Genomic DNA, 20,732 nt, shown 5'->3' with positions numbered 1-20,732 from the left:
GTGGTGGGCTTGTAAGGTATGCTGTACTGCCAGGCCTATAATACACTCCAACATCTCCAAGTTTCATTTAGTTAACAGAATTGTTCTACTGCGGCAGCAGCTAAGGATGGCATGTAAAAGAATCATCTTTTGCCCTCCAGCATGTACGAAATTCCCAGATGAAAACAATGACATACAAGGGGTCAATGAGCACCACTTAGAAACAACCAGTAAGAGCTGGGAGGAAGGTTTTAGTGCTGTCAGTCAACCTCCTCCTGGCTCTGATTGGTTTTTTTCTGGCTAAGGGCAGCATTTCCACAGCTACTACTGAGGAGATTGATCTTTTCACAGACTGTCTTATGTTATAATGCCACAACATGACAGTTTTAACAAATACAGTCATATGAGAAAGTTTGGGCACCTCTAATAATCTTAATCATTTTTATTTCTAGATATTTGGGTGTTTGCAACAGCTATTTCAGTTTGATATATCTAATAACTGATGGACACAGTAATATTTCAGTAGTGAAATTAGGTTTATTGTACTAACAGAAAATATGCAATTTGCATCAAAACCAAATTTGACAGGTGCAAAAATTTGGGTACCCTTATCATTTTATTGATTTGAATACTCCTAACTACTTTTCACTGACTTACTGAAGCACAAAATTGGTTTGGTAACCTCATTAAGCTTTGAACTTCATAGCCAGGTGTAGCCAATCATGAGAAAATGTATTTAATGTGGCCAAATCCAAGTTGTTCTCCTATTTGAATCTCCTCTGAAGAGCGGCGTCATGGGCTCCTCAAAACGGCTCTCAAATGATCTGAAAACAAAGATTGTTCAACATAGTTGTTTAGGGGAAAGGTACAAAAAGTTATCTGAGATTTCAGCTGTCAGTTTCCACTGTGAGGAGCATAGTAAGGAAATGGAAGACCACTGGGACAGTTCTTGTTAAGCCCAGAAGTGGCAAGCCAAGAAAAATATCAGAGAGGCAGAGAAGAAGAATGGTGAGAACCGCTGAGGACAACCCACAGACCACCTCCAAAGACCTGCAGCATCATCTTGCTGCAGATGGTCTTACTGTGCATCGTTCAACCATTCAGCGCACTTTGCACAAGGAGAAGCTGTATGGGAGAGTGATGCGAAAAAAGCCGTTTCTGCAAGCACGCCACAAACAGCCGTTTGAGATGTGCAAAAGCACATTTGGACGAGCCAGCTTCATTTTGGAATAAGGTCCTGTGGACTGATGAAACAAAGATTGAGTTGTTTGGTCATAAAAAAGGTGTTATGCCTGGCGGCAAAAAAAACAAAGCTTTCCAAGAAAAACACTTGCTACCCACTGTAAAATTTGGTGGAGGTTCCATCATGCTGTGGGGCTGTGTGGCCAATGCCGGCACTGGGAATCTTGTTAAAGTTGAAGGTCGCATGGATTCCACTCAATATCAACAGATTCTTGAGAATAATGTTCAAGAATCAGTTACAAAGTTGAAGTTACGCTGGGGATGGATATTTCAGCAAGACATTGATCCAAAGCACCGCTCCAAATCTACTCAGGCATTCATGCAGAGGAACAATTACAATGTTCTGGATGGCCATCCAGTCCGCAGACCTGAATGTCATTGAACATCTGTGGGATGATTTGAAGCGGGCTGTCCATGCTCTGTGACCATCAAACTTAACTGAAGTGGAATTGTTTCGTAAAGAGGAATGGTCAAAAATACCTTCATCCAGGATCCAGGAGCTCATTAAAAGCTACAGGAAGCGACTAGAGGCTGTTATTTTTGCTAAAGGAGGATTTACTAAATATTAATGTTCCTTTTCTGTTGAGGTGTCCATACTTTTGCACCTGTCAAATTTTGTGTTAATGCGTACTGCACTTTTTTTTTAGTCCAATAAACCTAATTTCAATACTGAAATATTACTGTGTCCATAAGTTATTGGTTGTATCAAACTGAAGTAGCTGTTGCAAACACCCAAATATTTAGAAATAAAAATGATTAAGATTAATAGGGGTGCCCAAACCTTTTCATATGACTGTATGTAAAACATGTTTTCTATAAAAGTTACATACTGTAGCTGTAGGAGGATCTGGTTGGGTGTTTCTGTATAATGCTTTTCGATCTTCTACAAATCTCCCTTTCCCCAGGCAATGGCTTCCTAGATCCAAGATGGCTCCATTTGGGATCAGCCAGAGTCTGGACAGAGTGAAGCTGATGGAAGCTCGTGCTTCCTCCATCAGGAGAACTGTGCGGCTCGCCTTCGATCGGGCCATGAAGCAGCTGAACGCTGTCAGAGGGGATCTGGAGGTGAATGGTGGCAACAGCGGCTTTGCTGCCACATGCTAATCCCCGTCCATCTCAGAAGCTCCACCAACCATCACTTTTCACCTTCATGATCCACGCAGAGAGGACGTTCTGCCTCATTACGCACAACACAAACACTCATGTTTACCCGTCCTCCTGCCTGGAGTCCCACAATGACTCACTGTAGTCAAAGCTATGCAAAGGAAGAGCTCAGCGTTCAGTTGGGAGGGCTGAACCTGATGAATGTGTTGGTGCTCGACCTCTGACCTCTTAAAATGTGCTGCTGTGAGATCCTCCATCTGTCACTGTGTGTGTGAGACAGCAGCAGCTCATGTAAATATCACACACACAGCCTGACACTAATTTATTCACTCTTCAGTTTTATTTGGTACACACACTCTGATTTTTGGACCTTCAAAGGTAGCTGTGACAAGTGGCAGCCGGTGCTGCTGGTCCTGCTGGTGCTATCTCCACAAAGAGAACAAACATGCATACTGTATTGTTTTTACTTTTGTTTTATAACTTATTGAGATCTCCTGCATCAAGTTCTTGTTTCTGGCATTAATTCTGTGTGTGAATTTTTTTTGTATCCAAATGTTTTTACTGGACTACTTTACTATTATTTTTTGTTTGTTTGTAGATATTTATATAAGATCTATATAGAAGCTCCTAAAGTTTTAAAGTGCATTGTTGACATGGAAACCAAAAGGAAAGGAGAACCAACTGCTGCCCGTACTCATGCTTCACTTTGACGTCTTTCTTTGAGCTTTAAGTCACGTCTCTGAACGTCACATCGGTGTTCTCCAGCTCAGCCCTGAAGCAGAGCAGAGAATGTGCCTGGACTAATTTATTACAGAGCAGAAAACAGATATGCATCACTTTATATAGAAGGTGTGGTGAGGAAATACTACGGGTGCTCATACCCTCCCTTTTTTAAAATTGTTTTAGTTCTTGTTTGGACTGATGGCATTAAATGTGTGAGGTGTGATATATGCTGATGGGTAGCAGAGTGTAGGCTTCCTGTTGGTCCTCCAGCCCTTCTGGCAGTTTGCTGTAAATATATTTGGTACTTTAGTTGATTCTCTGGGAAGAAAAGAAAAAACACACAGGTCTAGTCAACAGGAACAGAAACCAGCCCAAAGTAGGCTGCTGGAATTTTTATACTAAAACACTGAAGAATAAAATATCATATTGAAATACTGGGTCTGTCTCCTTACATTTTCCTCAACTGGAACTTTCACAGTTGAAATTATTCATTAAAATTTTATTCTTTTTCAATAACTTTTTTTTTTTTTTTTACCTTTCCCTTTTTAAAAAATACATTTTTAATGAAAGTAGTTTTAGAACCTTTATCCATTATTCAAGGTTCTCAAAACGGATAAGAAACTAGTCATCCCAAGTGACGGGCCAGACGACCAGAAACCTTGGCACATGCGTCGAGCAAACAAGATGAAGCCCAGGTTCGGTACCTGAGTGAAGTTGGTCCTCCACCTTCTTCAAATCAGACAAAATTGGTGTCAAACGTTTGTGCTGGTTTGTGAACATCAATTCATGCTGGATATGTGAATTTTGTTTGAAATTAAGTGCTAACCTATGAATATGAATAATTTAATTTTAACGTTAATGAAATTCACATGGAACTAGGTATTATTTAGAATGAACTGATACACCTCCCAAAACAAACTCAGTGACCTGTATTTTAGTTTCTGATCACCAGAGGGCGCTATCAAACTACTGTTGAAATATGAAAAGTAGGACGAGCAAAACGTGCTAACTAGTCTGTTTCCGTCTCGACAGTCAACACTTATTTTCATGACTTCAAATCGGTGCGCAAACTAGCACAAACTGTTTATAAAAGAACTGATGTTCATTGACCTTTGACCTCTAGAAACCTTTTTATTAATATCTTTAAAATGATAGCGGCACAAACGAATTTTTTTGCTGCACAAACTTATGTCTATGGGGCCCGTTGCTGCGATACGTAACAGCGTCCGCCATGTTGAATGTGGAATATGTGCCAGTAAGCTAATACAAGTGAATGGACCGAACTTTATAAAGTGCCGTTTTACAAAGTATTTTAAGTTAATTCCTGCCATTGACACATTTTCTCACACACATTAATATATGTGGCAATCAAAGAAATTACTAAAGACAGCGTTTCTAACTTTTGATGTGATTATTTAATTGTTTTGGGGCATTTCTGAATAAAGAGCACAATGTTTTTATTTGATAGAAATGATTCTGATCATTTTTATATTGAAATTGATGAACAGACACACTTTTACAGTGTTTTATTAAAGAATATATTTACATAATTCCATAATTTAATGTACATTTAACATTTCAAGACAAGAAACAAATAATGTTCCTGTATTTATTTTTTATGTTATTGAGAAATGACTTTTGATTTATAAATCAGTCATTGTCAAACATTAAACTATATATTTTTCGTACTTTTTTTCAGAGAATAAATATTACAGTATGTCAACTCTGCTATTGACAGCAAAGAGTGAAAATAATTCTAACCGAGTAAATTATTTTTATTTCATTAGATAAGCTACATTAATACACTAATACTGCAGATTTAGATAAAATACACAAAAAGTGAAAGAATAAAACATGTATTTCTTATACTGGGAACACTGGTCACAGGCTTCAGTCTGCTGGTCACACTGGGAGAACTCAATGACTTCTGAGACGTCCTGGTTCACAGGCTAAAGCCAAGAATAAAAGAGAAATTATCCAAAAGTGAAATAGAAAATACATACGATATGTTTCGTTTATGTTTCCTACACATTCAGAAAGACATTTTCAGCATGTTGGGCTCTGACTAGTAGCATCTTTATAGCTAAATACCGACATGGAGAAGCTGAGCTGGAAACAGACTGAAGACCAGCAGCTCCATCTCTGATCCTGACTGATCTTTACTCACTAAATCCTCTGGTTTTTAATTAACTTCTCCTCTAACAGCGGTTTCTCATCAGCTCTCTCTCATTAGAAAACAGTATGAAAACGTTAGCTGCTACGCTAACAATCAGCGGTTATATTAGCTGCTACGCTAACAATCAGCGGTTATTTCGGGCCAATTTAGCTACATAGGAAATATTTTCCGGTTGTTTAAAAGCGAATTTCTGGCTGCAAAATCAAGTAATTCTGATCTTTCATCCTTACCTGGGGAAGGTAATCCTAATGAATCCAGTTTGTTTCGTAAAACGGTTGAAACACACAGCACAGGACTTAAGGAGCTCCGATCCTCTGCTGCCACATAGAAGATGGCGGACGGTTTTACGTACAACTCAGCGATCCATGAGGGATCTACGGATATGATGTCTATTGTTGCGGGCATAGACATAAAATAAGAGTAGACCCCGCATTGGCTGCTCCGGCGCAGGAAATACGGCGGCCATCTTGGAGCGGTACTCCCTCCTACTTTGTTCAATCAAAACAGCAGAAGATGCCTCAGCACTGAGGGATATTGTTGTTCGGATCGATGGACTATTGATGTGAGGGCTCCAAAGACAACATTTAACAAGTAAGATGGACATATTATTGTGTATATATTGTCATTATAATATTACTTTACTGTATTTATGTCCACCAGCGAGATACCAGCTAATATTAGCTACAGTGCTTGGTGTAATACGGGGTTCAGCCGCTATGAAGCCTAACTGAGATTCTGTAAATCTAAAAAAATATATTATTCTCTAACATTGACTTAGATTATCTGACACAAGAGCCTATATTAGAAATGAAACAATGTAACATATATTATAAAACTTATATTATGGGTTATAACATTCACCAGCAAAGTTTACACAGGTGGTAAAGACTATTATTTATATGTAATTCTTTCACTAGTAAGATACATCCCAAATCTTCCGTTTTTGTTTTCAAAGTTTCCTAAAGACACGATGTGAGGAAGAAGAGGGAGAATCTATAAAGAGAGACGGATTCACTGCAGAACGGATGAATCTCACATCGGATTTTAGACTCAGTCTCAGCTGCTGAATCTCTGAAGCTAGAACTCATCGGCTGAAAATAAATAAATAAATAAATAAATAAATAAATAAATAAATAAATAAATAAATAAATTTAAAAAAAAATATATATATATATATATATAAAAAAAAAATTCCCTTCTCACCCTCCTCGGGTGGTCTGTTTCATCCTCTGAGCTCGGGTCCTCTACCAGAGGCCTGGGAGCTTGAGGGTTCCTCCAGTATCTTGGCTGTGCCTAGAACTGCACATTTCTGGACTGAGATGTCTGATGTTGTTCCTGGGATCTGTTTGAGCCACTGCTCCAGTTTGGGGGTGACTGCCCCGAGGGCCCCGATGACCACAGGCACCACTGTGGTCTTCACCTTCCAGGTCTTTTCCAGTTCCTCTCTGAGGCCCTGGTATTTCTCCAGTTTCTCATGCTCCTTTTTCCTGATGTTGTAATCACTTGGTATTGCTACATCCACCACAACGGCTTTCCTCTGTTCTTTATCCACCACCACAATGTCCGGTTGGTTCTCCATTACCATCTTGTCTGTCTGGATCTGGAAGTCCCACAGGATCTTAGCTCGGTCATTCTCCACCACTTTTGGGGGTGTTCCCCACTTTGATCTCGGGGCTTCCAGTCCATATTCTGCACAGATGTTCCTGTACACTATGCCCGCCACTTGGTTATGTCGTTCCATGTAAGCTTTCCCTGCCAGCATCTTGCACCCTGCTGTTATGTGCTGGACTGTCTCAGGGGCCTCCTTGCACAACCTACACCTTGGGTCTTGTCTGGTGTGGTAGATCTGAGCCTCTATTGCTCTGGTGTTTAGGGCCTGTTCCTGGGCGGCCAGGATGAGAGCCTCTGTGTTGTCCTTGAGTCCAGCTTTCTCCAGCCATTGGTAGGTTTTCCTGACATCAGCCACTTCAGTTATTTGTCGGTGGTACATCCCATGTAGGGGCTTGTCCTCCCATGATGGTACCTCCAGCACCTTGTCTTCTGTTCCCCATTACCTGAAACATTCGCTGAGCACATCGTCCGTTGAGGCTTTGTCCTTGATGTATTTATGGATCTTGGATGTTTCATCCTGGACAGTGGCTCTCACACTCACTAGTCCTCTGCCTCCTTCCTTACGGCCTGTATACAGTCTCAGGGTGCTGGATTTGAGGTGGAATCCTCCATGCATGGTTAGTAGCTTCCTAGTCTTAACATCCGTGGCCTTCATCTCTTCCATTGGCCAGCTAATTATTCCGGCAGGGTATCTGATTACTGGTAAGGCATAGCTGTTTATTGCACGGATCTTGTTCTTGCCATTGAGCTGGCTTCTCAGGACTTGCCTTATTCGTTGGAGGTATTTGGCTGTGGCTCCTTTCCTTGTGACCTCATCGAGGTTGCCATTTGCTTGTGGTATTCCCAGGTACTTGTAGCTGTGCTCTATGTCTGCTATTGTTCCTTCTGGGAGTGAGACCCCTTCTGTGTGGGCGACCTTCCCTCTCTTTGTAACCATCCGACCACACTTCTCTAGTCCGAATGACATCCCAGTGTCAGTGCTGTAGATCCTGGTGGTGTGGATCAGTGAGTCGATGTCTCGCTCGCTCTTGGCGTACAGCTTGATGTCATCCATATATATATATATATATATATATATATATATATATATATATATATATATATATATATATATATATATATATATATATATATATATATATATATATATATGTGTGTGTGTGTGTGTGTGCCTTTCTATACTAAAGAAAAAGATATAAAACGTCGGATAAACATGTATCCAATATATATTATTCAGTATTAATCATTATTTAATTGTGTTTGTATAGTTATATAAATATGTATTGATATTACTAAATAATTTATTAAATAAATTATGAACGGCTGTGTGCTTTGTAATATGCTCATCATACATCAATATCAGAATATTCCATTCCTATTCTATTGTTATAGCCACTAAGCATATTTAAATATGCTGAACTATGTATTAAAAACATACTTAAATAATACAATTGTTTATAAATGTAGCTTTGATAGATGATTGAATATGGTCACCTGAATGATGCTGGAGAACCTCCTCAAGTTATTTTGCTGAAAACGTGAGAGAACCGGCGTTTCACGAAAACCCGGAGGAGGATCCGTTTGGTGATAAATGTGATTTAAATCGGAACATGACAACGTTGGATTTAGAAAGAAGTGACTGTAATAGTATGGATTGTAGTGAAGAGGAAGGAAGGAGTGGGCAGAATGAAGATAAAGAGTGGGACTTGGTAGGAAAGGGTGGAAAGAAGCAGCGAGCTGCCGAAAGAAAGAGGAAAAAAGGAAATGAGGAAAACACTGAAGACACCGATAATGACGGAATTGAGGAAAGAGAAGAAGCACCAAAAAGACAAAACCTGAACATTATAATAAGATTTGATGAAGGAGAAGGAGTCAAGAAGATTGATCCAATTAAGCTAACAAAAGCACTAAAAACACATGTTGGGGAAATTAAACATGCTAAAAAACTGAGAGACGGAAACCTTTTGATTGGATGTAATTCGGAAGGGCAAGTTGAAAAGGTGAAAAAGCTTGGATGGGTGTAAAGTCAAAGTCAGAGCAGTTGTTAAAGTGGGTGAAAAAAGAAATTATGAAAGCAAAGGAATTATCACAGGAGTGCCGTTGAGTGTTAACATGAAGGACTTAGTTGAGAATTTGAAAGAAAGAAACAAGGAAATAAAAGGAGCACGGAGAATGACAAGGGGTACAGAGAAGGTTGAAACAGAAACTGTGTTGTTGGAGTTTTAAACAAAAGAAATGCCAAAGGAGGTTTTCTTTGGTTTGATAAGGTTTAGTGTCAGAGAATACGTGCCCAAACCAGTGAGGTGCTTCAACTGTCAGGAATTTGGCCATGTTGCAAAAATGTGTAAAAGAAAAAGGAGATGTGCCCGATGTTCTGGAGACCATGAATATGGTAAATGTGGAGTTGGAGTTAAACCAAAGTGCTGTAGTTGTGGAGGAGAGCATAGTGTTGCTTTTTGGGGATGCGAAGTAATGAAACGACAAACAACTATACAGAAAACGAAAGTTACGCAGAAAGTAACATATGCAGAAGCGTGTAAAGTAGTTGAGAAAGAGAAACAAAATGGGAAATCTCTAACAGGAGAAAAGCAAATAATCTCAAAAATTATGGAAATAGTTGAAAAGAAAATAGAAGAGGAAAAAAAGAAAATGATGACTTTTATTGCAGGAGTTATAAATGTAACATTGGACGTGGAATCAAAAACGGAAAGGATTCAGATTATTGTGAAGGCAGCATGCCATAGCTTAGACTTAAAGAATATTCGGTGGGAAAACATAAGGGGAGAGCTGGGTAGTCAAGAAGGATAGTCTCAAGGAGAGGAGACTAAAAGAGGAGTCTTTGGTCAAATGGGCAAGATTTTAAACAGTTTATTTTAAATTAAAAGAAAAACCTGATATAAAAGTTTTTCCTTACCTGTTTTAGAATTAAATGGGAAAATTGCGGTTAGTAATAAAGAAAAAGCAGTTATTAGCAGAAACGTTGATTAAGGTGCATAGTTCAGAAAATGTATCTGAAGATATGAAAAGTAATAAAGAAAATTTATTGGATGAAAATCCAGAAGTTACTACTAGGAGAGTAGTTTCAAATCAGGATTTAGATATGCCTTTTACCATGTATGAGTTAGAAAAAGCTATTAATAATGCTAAACAATCAACTCCGGGGAAGGATGGAGTATGTTATACAATGCTCAAACATTTTAAACATTCATCTCTTACTGTTGTATTAAAACTGTTTAATTTGATTTGGATGACTGGGAGTATTCCTGCAGAATGGAAACAGTCAGTTATAATTCCCGTGCTAAAACCTGGTAAAAATGCAACAGACCCATCAAATTATAGACCTAAAGCTCTTACGTCTCAATTAGGAAAAATAATGGAGAGGATTATTACAGATAGGCTTTCATATTTTATCGAGAGTAAAAATAAATTCTGTCCTTTTCAGAGTGGTTTTCGTAAAGGGAGGAATACGATGGATGCAGTCTATGTTTAGAGTCAGAAGTAAGAAAAGCTCAAGCAAATAAAGAGTTAGTGATAGCTGTGTTCTTTGACATAGAAAAGGCTCACGATGTGTTATTGAAAGAAGGATTATTGATTAAATTAAGGAAACTTGGTATAGGAGGTAAGATTTATAATTGGGTTTTGGATTTTTTGTTTGGTAGAGAAATAGAAGTTCGGATTGGGGCAAATTTCTCTACTAGGTATTCTGTTGAGAATGGTCCTCCTCAAGGTAGTGTGTGTAGTCCAATTATTTTTAATATTATGATTAATGACATTTTTGATGAGATAGATAGCAGTATAGGCAAATCTTTATTTGCAGATGATGGTGCTCTATGGGTGCGAGGACATAATTTGGTATTATTTGCAGAAAAAGATGCAGGATGCCATTTTGAAAGTAGAAGGTTGGGTTAATAAATGAGGATTTAGGATGTCAATTGCAAAGACTCAAATTATTTTTTTTATAGAAGACATAAGGAAGTCAAGCTGAATTTTTATAAACAAAAACTTGAACAAGTGAAAACTGAAGTTTTTAGGTGTTATATTTGATGAAAGTTTAACTTGGAAACATCAAATAGAATCAGTTCAAAATAAATGTAAAAGAGTGAATAATTTGTTAAGATGTGTCTCTGGACAGGAATGTGGAGCTTCAAGAAGTGCACTGCTGGGAGTCTATCAGGCTCTCATGAGATCTTCTCTGGATTATGGGTGTAGCATATATGACAGTCATTTGAGAAAACTTGATAGTGAGCAAACACAAAGATTGAGAATTTGTTGTGGGGCTTTCAGAACATCATCTTTAGCTGCTCTACAAGTAGAAACTGGTGAGCTTCCTTTAAGATTAAGAAGGTTGAAACTAATTTATATGTACTGGGTGAACCTTCAGGGACATACGTATAATCATCCAGCTAAGATGGTGCTGAAGGATTGTTGGGAACATCATAAATTAAATTGTAATAGTTTTGGATGGATTGGGGACATAAAGGCAAAACATCTTGGTTTAACTATGTTCAAGTGTTACAGTTCCTCATTCTGAAATTCCTCCATGGTTATTTATATCTCCAGAAGTTGATCTTCAATTGAGGGAAATTCTTAAAAAGGGAAAGACTCCAGAATGGGTTGTAGTTGATAGATATTTTGAAAGTTATAAAGACAGCATAGTCATATATACAGATGGATCTAAAGGACAGTGAATATCCGCACCATAAAGTCTTGATTAAGAGGAGAACATCTGATCATTTAGCTGTTTTACAGTTGAATTAGCAGCCATTATTTTAGCCTTAGAATGGTTGCTTGATAATGACATTAGGGAAGTAAGTACATTTATTATAGCATCAGATAGTCAAGCAGCATTATTAAGTATTAAATCTGGCAAATCTTGCAGATTAGATTTGATATTAAGAATATACCAATTATTAGTTCATCTACATAACAAGAAATGTTTTGTTCAATTTGTCTGGATTCCTGCTCATGCAGGTATAGAAGGAAATGAGGAAGTAGATATTCTAGCTAAGCAGGCCTTGAAATCAGAAATTGTTCATTTGAATATTCCTTTGAGTAAAAGTGAGGGTAAATCTATTATTCAAAAAGAAATGATTAAGATTTGGCAGGAGCAATGGGATAACCATGATAATGGGAGACAGTTATATGCAATTCAAAAGAGTGTGGGAGGTAATAATTGTCTGAGTGGAAGTAGCTATGACTCGACTTAGAATTGGACATTCTGGACTTAACAGTTCGCTCTTTAAAATAGGAAAGCCTGAGACTGGGGTTTGTAATTATTGCAATCAGATGGAAACAGTGGAACATGTCTTGTTAGAATGTGATAAATACTCAGAGGAACGTCAACTTTTAAAGTCATTACTAAGCAGAAAGTATATAGGACTGTCTATGATCAATCTAACCCTATCTTAAATAACACTGGGTTAATTAATCATATTTAGAATATGTGTATGTAAGTGTGTGCATGCCGGTGTATGCTCATGCATTCATACATGTATTTAATGAGTGTGTTAAAATGTGAATTTGCACATCGTACACATCATTGAGGTGTTAAATTCCCTCTGAGATCTCTGATGACCACTCCAGTCTGGTAGGTGGCGGTAAATGCACCTTAAGTTGGATGCCAGCCGCCAATAAAAATCAAAAGGAGAAGAAGAAGAAGAAGAAGAAGCAGCGCTGACTAAAGCGATAGCAGCTGCTAAAGTATTCACCCTGTTTCAAAGAAGAAATCTTACACAAATTATGACGACAGTCACATATTTTGTCTGCCGCGATCCTCGATAGCATATTGTGCTAACTAATGTTAGCACTAGGTAAAGTGCATAAACTAGGCTTGTGTAATATTCGCCTGTCTTTATGTTGAATTCGTTAACCAGCGAACCTCTGTCGAGTGGCATTAAGCGTGGAAAATACCAAATGTATCTGGAGGAAATAGGTGTTAAAAACTGTTGTTTAATCTTCCGTGTGTGTGTGTGTGTGTGTGTGTGTGTGAGTGGGTGTGTGTGTGTGTGTGTGTGTGTGTGTTTGTGTGTGTTAACTAGCATTGAAGCTAAAGTGGGAAAACAGCGGATCGTTGCACCAATGTTATTAGGTCCACGTTAATCTGCACCACACGTCAAGTGACTGCAGATGATTTATTTACCAAGCACATAATCAGTGTTGTCGATGAGGGGAGGCAATGTAACTCTTAAATATATATTTTCTTCCAGATGTAAAATGTAAAACTAAGCTAGTAGATCACAAGGAGGATATTCACATAATTTCTGTGTTTTTTATTATTTGGTGTGTATGTGTCTTGTAATTAGTTTTATTCCGAATTAGATGTAATATGCCTTTTGCTGTGTTATGATATTAAATTAAATTGGTGAACTCCTAATTCCCCATTCTAGTATGACCAGCAGAGTGCAGCTGAAGCAGGACAGGCTTGTAGGTCTTACTGATTCCTCCAGCTGCTAGAGACGATCAGAACATGAGGATGGAGAGACCAGCAAGTGTTGAGTCAGAGAAGGTCAGGTAGGGAAGGAAGTGTTGCATTAAAGGGCCCTTTACTGAAGTTTCACAAATCAGAAAAAGATTTCACAAATCACAAACATGGATTTAAATGTTATGCTATTAGAGCAGAGTAATTGAGTCCAGGTTTGAAGAGTCTAGGTGTTGTAGTTTTGGAATTAGAACAGATCTTGTGTGATCGAGATAAAAAAAGGGCAAAAATTGCCCTTTTTTGAAGTTTCACAAATCAGATAAAAGTTTCACAAATCCCAAACATGGTTTCAAATATTCTGCTATTAGAGCAGAATGATCCAGTCCAAGGTCGAAGAGTCTATGAGTTGTAAATTTGGAGCTGGATCTATTCTAGTGCAACCCAGATGCAAAAAAGTAGTAAAATCGCACTTTACTGAAGTTTCGCAAATCAGATAAAGTGTCACAAATCACAAACATGGTTATAAATATTCTATTATTAGAGCAGAATAATCTAGTCCAGGTTTGAAGAGTCTAGGCATTGTAGTTTTTAATTAGAGCAGATCTATGGTGATCCAGATGCAAAAAAATTGTGAAAATTGAACTTTGAGTTTTCACAAATCGGAAAAATGTTTCACAAATCCCAAACATGGTTTTAAATATCCAGCTTGAAGAGGAGAATAATCTAGTCCAGATTTGAAGTGTTTAGGTGTTGTAGTTTTTAAACTAGAGTCGATTAAAGATGCAGAAGGTAGTGAAAAATTAGGTGGAATCGCCCTTTAGCTTTTCACTCCCACCGTTGCCAGATATCCCAGTAAAATCCCCTCTTAAAAAGAAGGGAAAGCCCTCCGCCGCTACAGATGACATTGTTATCAGACTGTCCGCCATCATCAATGCCCCGGCTGACTCACTCGAGAGCATGGAAAGAGTAAAAATTGAGGGGCTTAAAAAAACTATTGACCTTGTTTCTGAAGAATTGATTGATATTAAAAAGAAAGTAATGGAGGTGGATGCTATTGCTAAAAAGGGGGAGAAGCGGCTGAGAACCGTGGGGAACCGCATGATGGAGCTTGAAAGCTACTCATCGGACAACAACATGCGCTTCGCAGAGGACCTGATAGCGGAGGACCTGGAAAAACGTCACCTTCTCTGGCCATCAGTACAGGAAGAAAGTCTCACCGCTGGACGAGCCTTCATCAAAGGCAGTGAGATCTTCCCTCCCTCCGCTACATGATGCTCCACCTGCTGGTTCCAAGTTCATCCCGATCCTTTTGGGTTTACAGTTTGTTGTTCTGTTATAATAAGTTCTCTGTCATAAACAGGAATAGTTTGCTAGAATACAGCCAATAATCATATGGCTCATTCATTATCAATATCTTCTGTTTGCGGAGCTTGAGCTCTAATTCGTTTTTTCATAGCGTAATTTGCTGTCCTATTGTACTTTATTGTTCTCTGTTGAGGATTTGTTCTTTTGTTCATGTCTCTCTTGTTTCTTTCTTTCAATGTCAGGGGGTTAAGACGAGCGTAAATCCCATCTCATTACTGGGGGGGACGATAAACAGGAACATTTCCTAAGACTCATTTTGTGGGGGTCAGCAAAGTTACATTGAAATGTAACGTAAAATGTGGTTTAAAATGTTTTAAACCACATTCAAGCAGCAGGACCAAAAATGATTAGTAATGCACATCAAATGTGTTTTTCTCAGTAAGCAACTTATTGAGAAATAAAGCTAAAACTCAAATGTTGCTTCTATACGAGTTTTGTTCAGTCTGACTGCTACACTTTTACAAAACTTTAAGGTTTTAAATACAAAAGCTTTAATGAGTAACTGCTCTTAATAAAATTCCTCATAAACTCAGATTTATCGAATTGGCTCCTAATACAAGTTATTGGCTATTTAAATTATAACTTAAGTTGCTTCATTTTTAAACCTTTTTTAGTCCTGGATGAGTGAGAACCAATAAGTAGATAGGAATGAATATCTGGCAAGTATCCTAACTTAAACATAACACTTAAAGCACCAGGGTTTATATAGAAAAATATTCAGATTTTATTTTGTGGTTTTAAAGGCTCTACGTTGAAGACTATGAGAAATAAAAGCATAATGTTTTAGTTTTTTTCTACCTGTTCTCTCTTCTGTTCTCGGCTCCCACACAGCTTATTATCACAGAGCTGTCAGCCACTTGCTCAGCCCCTCCTCCCGTTTCAAACTCTTCTAATTAAAAGTTAAAGAGTTAAATATGAATGTTTGCTACCTTTAACAAAAAAAGCTCAAGTCTAAGCAAACAGTGTAGCAGTTTTGCTAATGAGGCAGATTATCATGATTCAGCAAAAGTAATGAAATAATGAACTGCAGAGCCACAGCTAACAGTTAGCTCCTCACTTCAGTGGCTCTGATGAGCTTGTGCCGTTGCTCCCATAGACATCATATCCGTAGATCCCTCATGGATCGCTGAGTCCTACGTAAAACCGTCCGCCATCTTCTATGTGGCAGCAGAGGATCGGAGCTCCTTAAGTCCTGTGCTGTGTGTTTCAACCGTTTTACGAAACAAACTGGATTCATTAGGATTACCTTCCCCAGGTAAGGATGAAAGATCAGAATTACTTGACTTTGCAGCCAGAAATTTGCTTCTAAACAACCGGAAAATATTTCCTATGTAGCTAAATTGGCCCAAAATAACCGCTAATTGTTAGCGTAGCAGCTAATATAACCGCTGATTGTTAGCGTAGCAGCTAATATAACCGCTGATTGTTAGCGTAGCAGCTAATGTAACCGCTGGTTGTTAGCATAGCAGCTAACGTTTTCATACTGCATTCTAATGAGAGAGTTGATGAAAAATCGCTGTTAGAGTAGGGGTGTAGCAATACAATAATTTCACAATACGATACAATATACGATATTCTGGTCACGAATATGTATCACGATATTTGTTGAGCGATACAATTTGATACGATTCAGTGCATTTTTACAATCTTCTGAAAGATTTTAGGTGTCGAGAAAAGTCGAGCTCATCCCACTTCCCCATGCTGGAGATTTTAGTTTAATAGTAACAATAAATAAATACCTTAAAAATATACCTTAAGAATAATTACACAGGTGACATCAAGACCCAACAATAGAGTCAGACGGTAATAAAATGAATCTGGTTGTGTTTGTTGTTATTGTGTCCTGCAAACTTTGCTTTAATTCTACTTTTTTCTATTTAATCATAAAAAATCATAGTCAGGCAGAAAGAGAGTCATGGAACAGGAAGAGCTGGTTTCCTGAAGAAAAGGGGAAGTTTCCAGCCTGCATCAGTATAAAAATAATTTAGACCATTCCTTATTTTAAAGCATTAAAGGTTTAAAGAATAAAATCTAAACATTTTGAGAGATTGGATAAAACCCAAAGTAAAATACTTAAATTAATAATAACTTATAATTGGGCCAATAATTAATATTGGTTTAACCAGTGGTTGATGTTGGTTTGATTATAAGAATATTTACACTTACTCTTACACTTGTGGAAGTACTTAAAGGTGAAACAAGTAACTGTAACATGGTATCAGATAATTAGAATAATGGGTATTCTTGGTTTCTTGTCAGAAATGTCTGTAATAACTCACATTATGATTATAATAAGAGTAATAAGTTATGGTTATTATATTACAAATGAATGCTAACCCAGAGAAACTAAAAGGTTATAAATGTGATTTTGACATTGAACCTGAAATGGTGTAAAATGTTGTAACTGTAATTAAAGGTCACTGATGTTGTGTTGAAGGTAGATGGTAGGTGAAAGGTGAAAGGTCAGGGGGAAAGAGGAACTGATAGGAGAGCGGAGGTGACCAAGGCCTTATTGCTAAACTTCAACTTTCCTAAGAAAAGGTTGGGCAGGAAACAGAGGTAGGAGGAACTGCTGAGCAACTTGGGGACATTAGAACAGAGATCAGGTCATAATGTCTCCAAGGTGATGGATATGAGATCATCTGTCCAAGCAGTCAGCCAATGAAACAGGCACAGCAACAAAGCTAGCCAATGCAAACACACCAAAAGGTGGATAAACCCTTTATAAGGTGGGTGCAAAAGAGGAATCTTTGGTTGGATCCTTCAGGCAGCTTGGAGCCAAGATCGAGATGGACAAAGAACTCTGCAGCTGAAGAAGAGCCGGGGCCACAGAGCCGGAGACTGTTCTGCACATGGGGACCAACCCGTTAGCCCCGCAACATGTGGCTTCAAATCGCACTTCTCTCATCAGCTGGGTTCAGACCTCCAAAGACAAAGAACAAAGGCAAAAGAGGAAGAACTGGTGTGTTCCTCCCATGAGACCAGCTCGTCTACATCTCGATGGACCAGGAAGATCGTGAGACGAGGAGAAGGGAGCTACAGAGCTGCAAGACAAGAAGCTGAGTACCGCTACGCACATGAGGAAGTCACCCTGAGGCCCGAGACCTGCTGCTCTAAGTCAGTACTCTTCCTGCCAGCACCCAAATCCTGTGTGACCTCACCATCTAAGCGAAAGCTCATCAGACCTGCAGGGACGGCTGCCTCATCGATCAGCGCTGTGAGCCTCCTCCTGCTACAACGCCTTCTTCATCAGGCCAAAATGCCACACTCCATCATTCTCTCTCAAAGTTTCCCTTTAGTTCTCAGTGTCAGCATTAGGGAAAGATAGGTTAGATTATTGATTTTACTTGATTATTTCTGCTACTGAATTAAGCTGTACTGACCCTTGCAAAATTGCCTTACTAATAAAATAATTAGCATTAAGAAAATCTAAAAGATGTTGTGGACATTCAATTAATGAGTCACATTAAAGTTCTTTAATGGTCATAAAATAGCTATGAAGTTTGATTCTGGGAGGAAAAAGTAGAAATGTTTTATAGGTTGCTTTTAGCCAAAACTAAAACACCCTTGGGACTCGCCCGAGTCACTAAAACCAACCTGGTTCAGTAACAAGTGCAAGTTGTAATAAAGAGAAAGAGCGACCGTTAACAGGTGACCTCTGTGAAGCTAGTTGGTTGCAGGCTGCTCAATCTGGTTAATTCACAGGGTGAAGAAGGTGGGACATCTGGAGGGGGAGGTCGTTAGAAACCAGGCTAGTCTTTCTCGATGCCAGCTTAAACAAAGTTTACTCAGTTCTGAACAGGGTAAAATCCCATCAAATTTAGAAAACTCAAATTACCTGTTAGATGGAGAGCTGGCTGCACATCTCCCTCCTCTGAGAAGAGGAAGTAGAGTGAGAGAGAGAGAGAGAGAGAGAGAGAGAGAGAGAGAGAGAGAGAGAGAGCAAGAAGGGGGGGGAGGGGGGATGTTGCGCAACAACAAAGTACAGAGTGATTTTAGTGACATTTTGTGTCACTAAATTCATAAACTTGAATTTAGTTAACTGAAAACTGATTAAAAGCACCAACTACACAATACCTGACTGATTGGACAGTCTAACAGTCTGCAGCTGGACAAAATGAATCAAAGATGCAGTGAGAGAATTAGTTTCTGTCATTTAATTCATGTGGATTTGATATAAAACTCAAAAGTTTAAACTGTAATCCAGGAGCAGAGTGGGGAGATTATCACCTCTGTAGACTCTCAATATGCAAATGATTGCACTTATGTTTTTTCTTTTGGACACTGTGGCTGCATTTTGGAGTAAAAATGCAGCCACAAATGCAGTCTTTTGGACTATGGGGGAAAAGGCTTTTCTACCTTGGCTCCCGGAGTTAGCCGTGGCTGTAAGCTGTTTACTGCTAGCTGCTAAAGTCGTGGCTCCGCCTGACCCCGTAGTGATCGACTCCCTGCAGCTACGCAGCGCCGCTATTCCCCTGCTTGGATCTCTGAGTAGCTGCCTCTCAGTCAGACTGCCAGGATCTCATCGTTCTCTCAGTCTCTGATACTCGTTGTCTGTTGCTAATAAGAATGATCGATCAGCCATTGTTACCATGGAAATCCTCCCTGCGCCGCGGATTCCGGCTGCGGGTTTTTTTCCCTCTTCGTCTTTCTGCTCAAAACACAGCGCCGCTGCGGATGTTATCAACCCATGTTCATTCTTCAGGTAATCCTTTGTATACAGAACAGAAACCGCTAAGCTAAAAACTAATTACGAAGTGAACGCTACCAGTCGAAATTGGCATTAATTCTCACTGCTTTTTCAGCTGCTCCGTTTGCGCCGCTACTCTGTTCCGCTTCTCTTTCACGGATACTTGCGCAACTTTACTTCGTTTCTCAGCAACAAAATACAGCCCATCTTATTTATTGAAGATTTTACATTTCCAAAAACACAGGAATCTTATGTTTCGTTTCGTTTTGTACGTTTGGAAGCTCATTCCCTCTCACATAACCGGGAAAGCCGGGGAATGGCGGCGCTTTTGACAAAAATATGGTTTACTAATTTTAGCATAACTCCGGTTATACTTGGTCTATTAACACAATTTAAAAACTGGTGTGTAGTTTATAATGTGCACTTTAAGCTCAAGTTGAAAGTGAGACTGAGGGAGGCGGAGTCTTGCTGCTACGCCGTAACAAACTAGACGTTAAAGAGAGCTTTAAGGCTATGGACCCCTATTGTTTCGATACTCGCCGATGAAAAATCGATACTTTCTGAGGGCGGAAAATATCGATATATATCGCCTAATCGATTTATTTATACAGCCCTATGTTAGAGGAGAAGTTAATTAAAAACCAGAGGATTTAGTGAGTAAAGATCAGTCAGGATCAGAGATGGAGCTGCTGGTTTTCAGTCTGTTTCCAGCTCAGCTTCTCCATGTCGGTATTTAGCTATAAAGATGCTACGAGTCAGAGCCCAACATGCTGAAAATGTCTTTCTGAATGTGTAGGAAACATATACGAAACATATTTTCTATTTCACTTTTGGATAATTTCTCTTTTATTCTTGGCTTTAGCCTGTGAACCAGGACGTCTCAGAAGTCATTGAGTTCTCCCAGTGTGACCAGCAGACTGAAGCCTGTGACCAGTGTTCCAGTATAATAAATACATGTTTTATTCTTTCACTTTTTGTGTATTTTATCTAAATCTGCAGTATTAGTGTATTAATGTAGCTTATGTAATGAAATAAAAATAATTTACTCGGTTAGAATTATTTTCACTCTTTGCTGTCAATAGCAGAGTTGACATACTGTAATATTTATTGTCTGGAAAAAAGTAAGAAAAATATATAGTTTAATGTTTGACAATGACTGATTTATAAATCAAAAGTCATTTCTCAATAACATAAAAAATAAATACAGGAACATTATTTGTTTGTCTTGAAATGTTAAATGTACATTAAATTATGGAATTATGTAAATATATTCTTTAATAAAACACTGTAAAAGTGTGTCTGTTCATCAATTTCAATATAAAAATGATCAGAATCATTTCTATCAAATAAAAACATTGTGCTCTTTATTCAGAAATGCCCCAAAACAATTAAATAATCACATCAAAAGTTAGAAACGCTGTCTT

The 20,732-nt window shown here is 38.5% G+C and overlaps 1 protein-coding gene and 2 long non-coding RNA genes across 9 annotated transcripts in view; 2 read left to right on the top strand and 1 right to left on the bottom strand.

Annotated features, from left to right (window-relative positions):
• LOC103460735 (bromodomain-containing protein 1-like) overlaps positions 1 to 3,480 on the top strand; it is a 36,723-nt gene extending 33,243 nt beyond the window's left edge. For 5 of the 7 annotated variants that reach the window (XM_081607685.1, XM_008403022.3, XM_008403023.3 and 2 more), the window contains one exon: positions 2,127 to 3,480. In XM_081607685.1, coding sequence (XP_081463811.1) covers positions 2,127 to 2,325 — 199 coding nt within the window. In that variant the 3' untranslated portion in view covers positions 2,326 to 3,480. The remainder of the gene's footprint in view (positions 1 to 2,126) is intronic. The other 2 variants (XM_008403028.2, XM_008403027.2) reach the window with 2 other exon arrangements.
• Positions 3,481 to 4,559: 1,079 nt separating this feature from the next.
• Positions 4,560 to 5,870, bottom strand: LOC145551911 (uncharacterized). Its single transcript, XR_014087784.1, has 2 exons — positions 5,455 to 5,870; positions 4,560 to 4,997 (listed from the first exon to the last, which is right to left on the bottom strand). It is a non-coding gene; the product is annotated as an uncharacterized LOC145551911 (long non-coding RNA).
• Positions 5,871 to 15,626: 9,756 nt separating this feature from the next.
• Positions 15,627 to 20,278, top strand: LOC145551909 (uncharacterized). The gene is made up of 2 exons (XR_014087782.1): positions 15,627 to 15,873; positions 20,171 to 20,278. It is a non-coding gene; the product is annotated as an uncharacterized LOC145551909 (long non-coding RNA).
• The last annotated feature ends 454 nt before the right edge of the window (positions 20,279 to 20,732 follow it).

This window comes from Poecilia reticulata, chromosome 6 (genome assembly GCF_904066995.2).
Source record: "Poecilia reticulata chromosome 6, P_reticulata-male-v2, whole genome shotgun sequence".
Taxonomy (NCBI): Eukaryota; Metazoa; Chordata; class Actinopteri; order Cyprinodontiformes; family Poeciliidae; genus Poecilia; species Poecilia reticulata.
The sequence above is the reverse complement of the archived record's forward strand: the minus strand, read 5'-3'. Positions and strand labels throughout refer to the sequence as shown.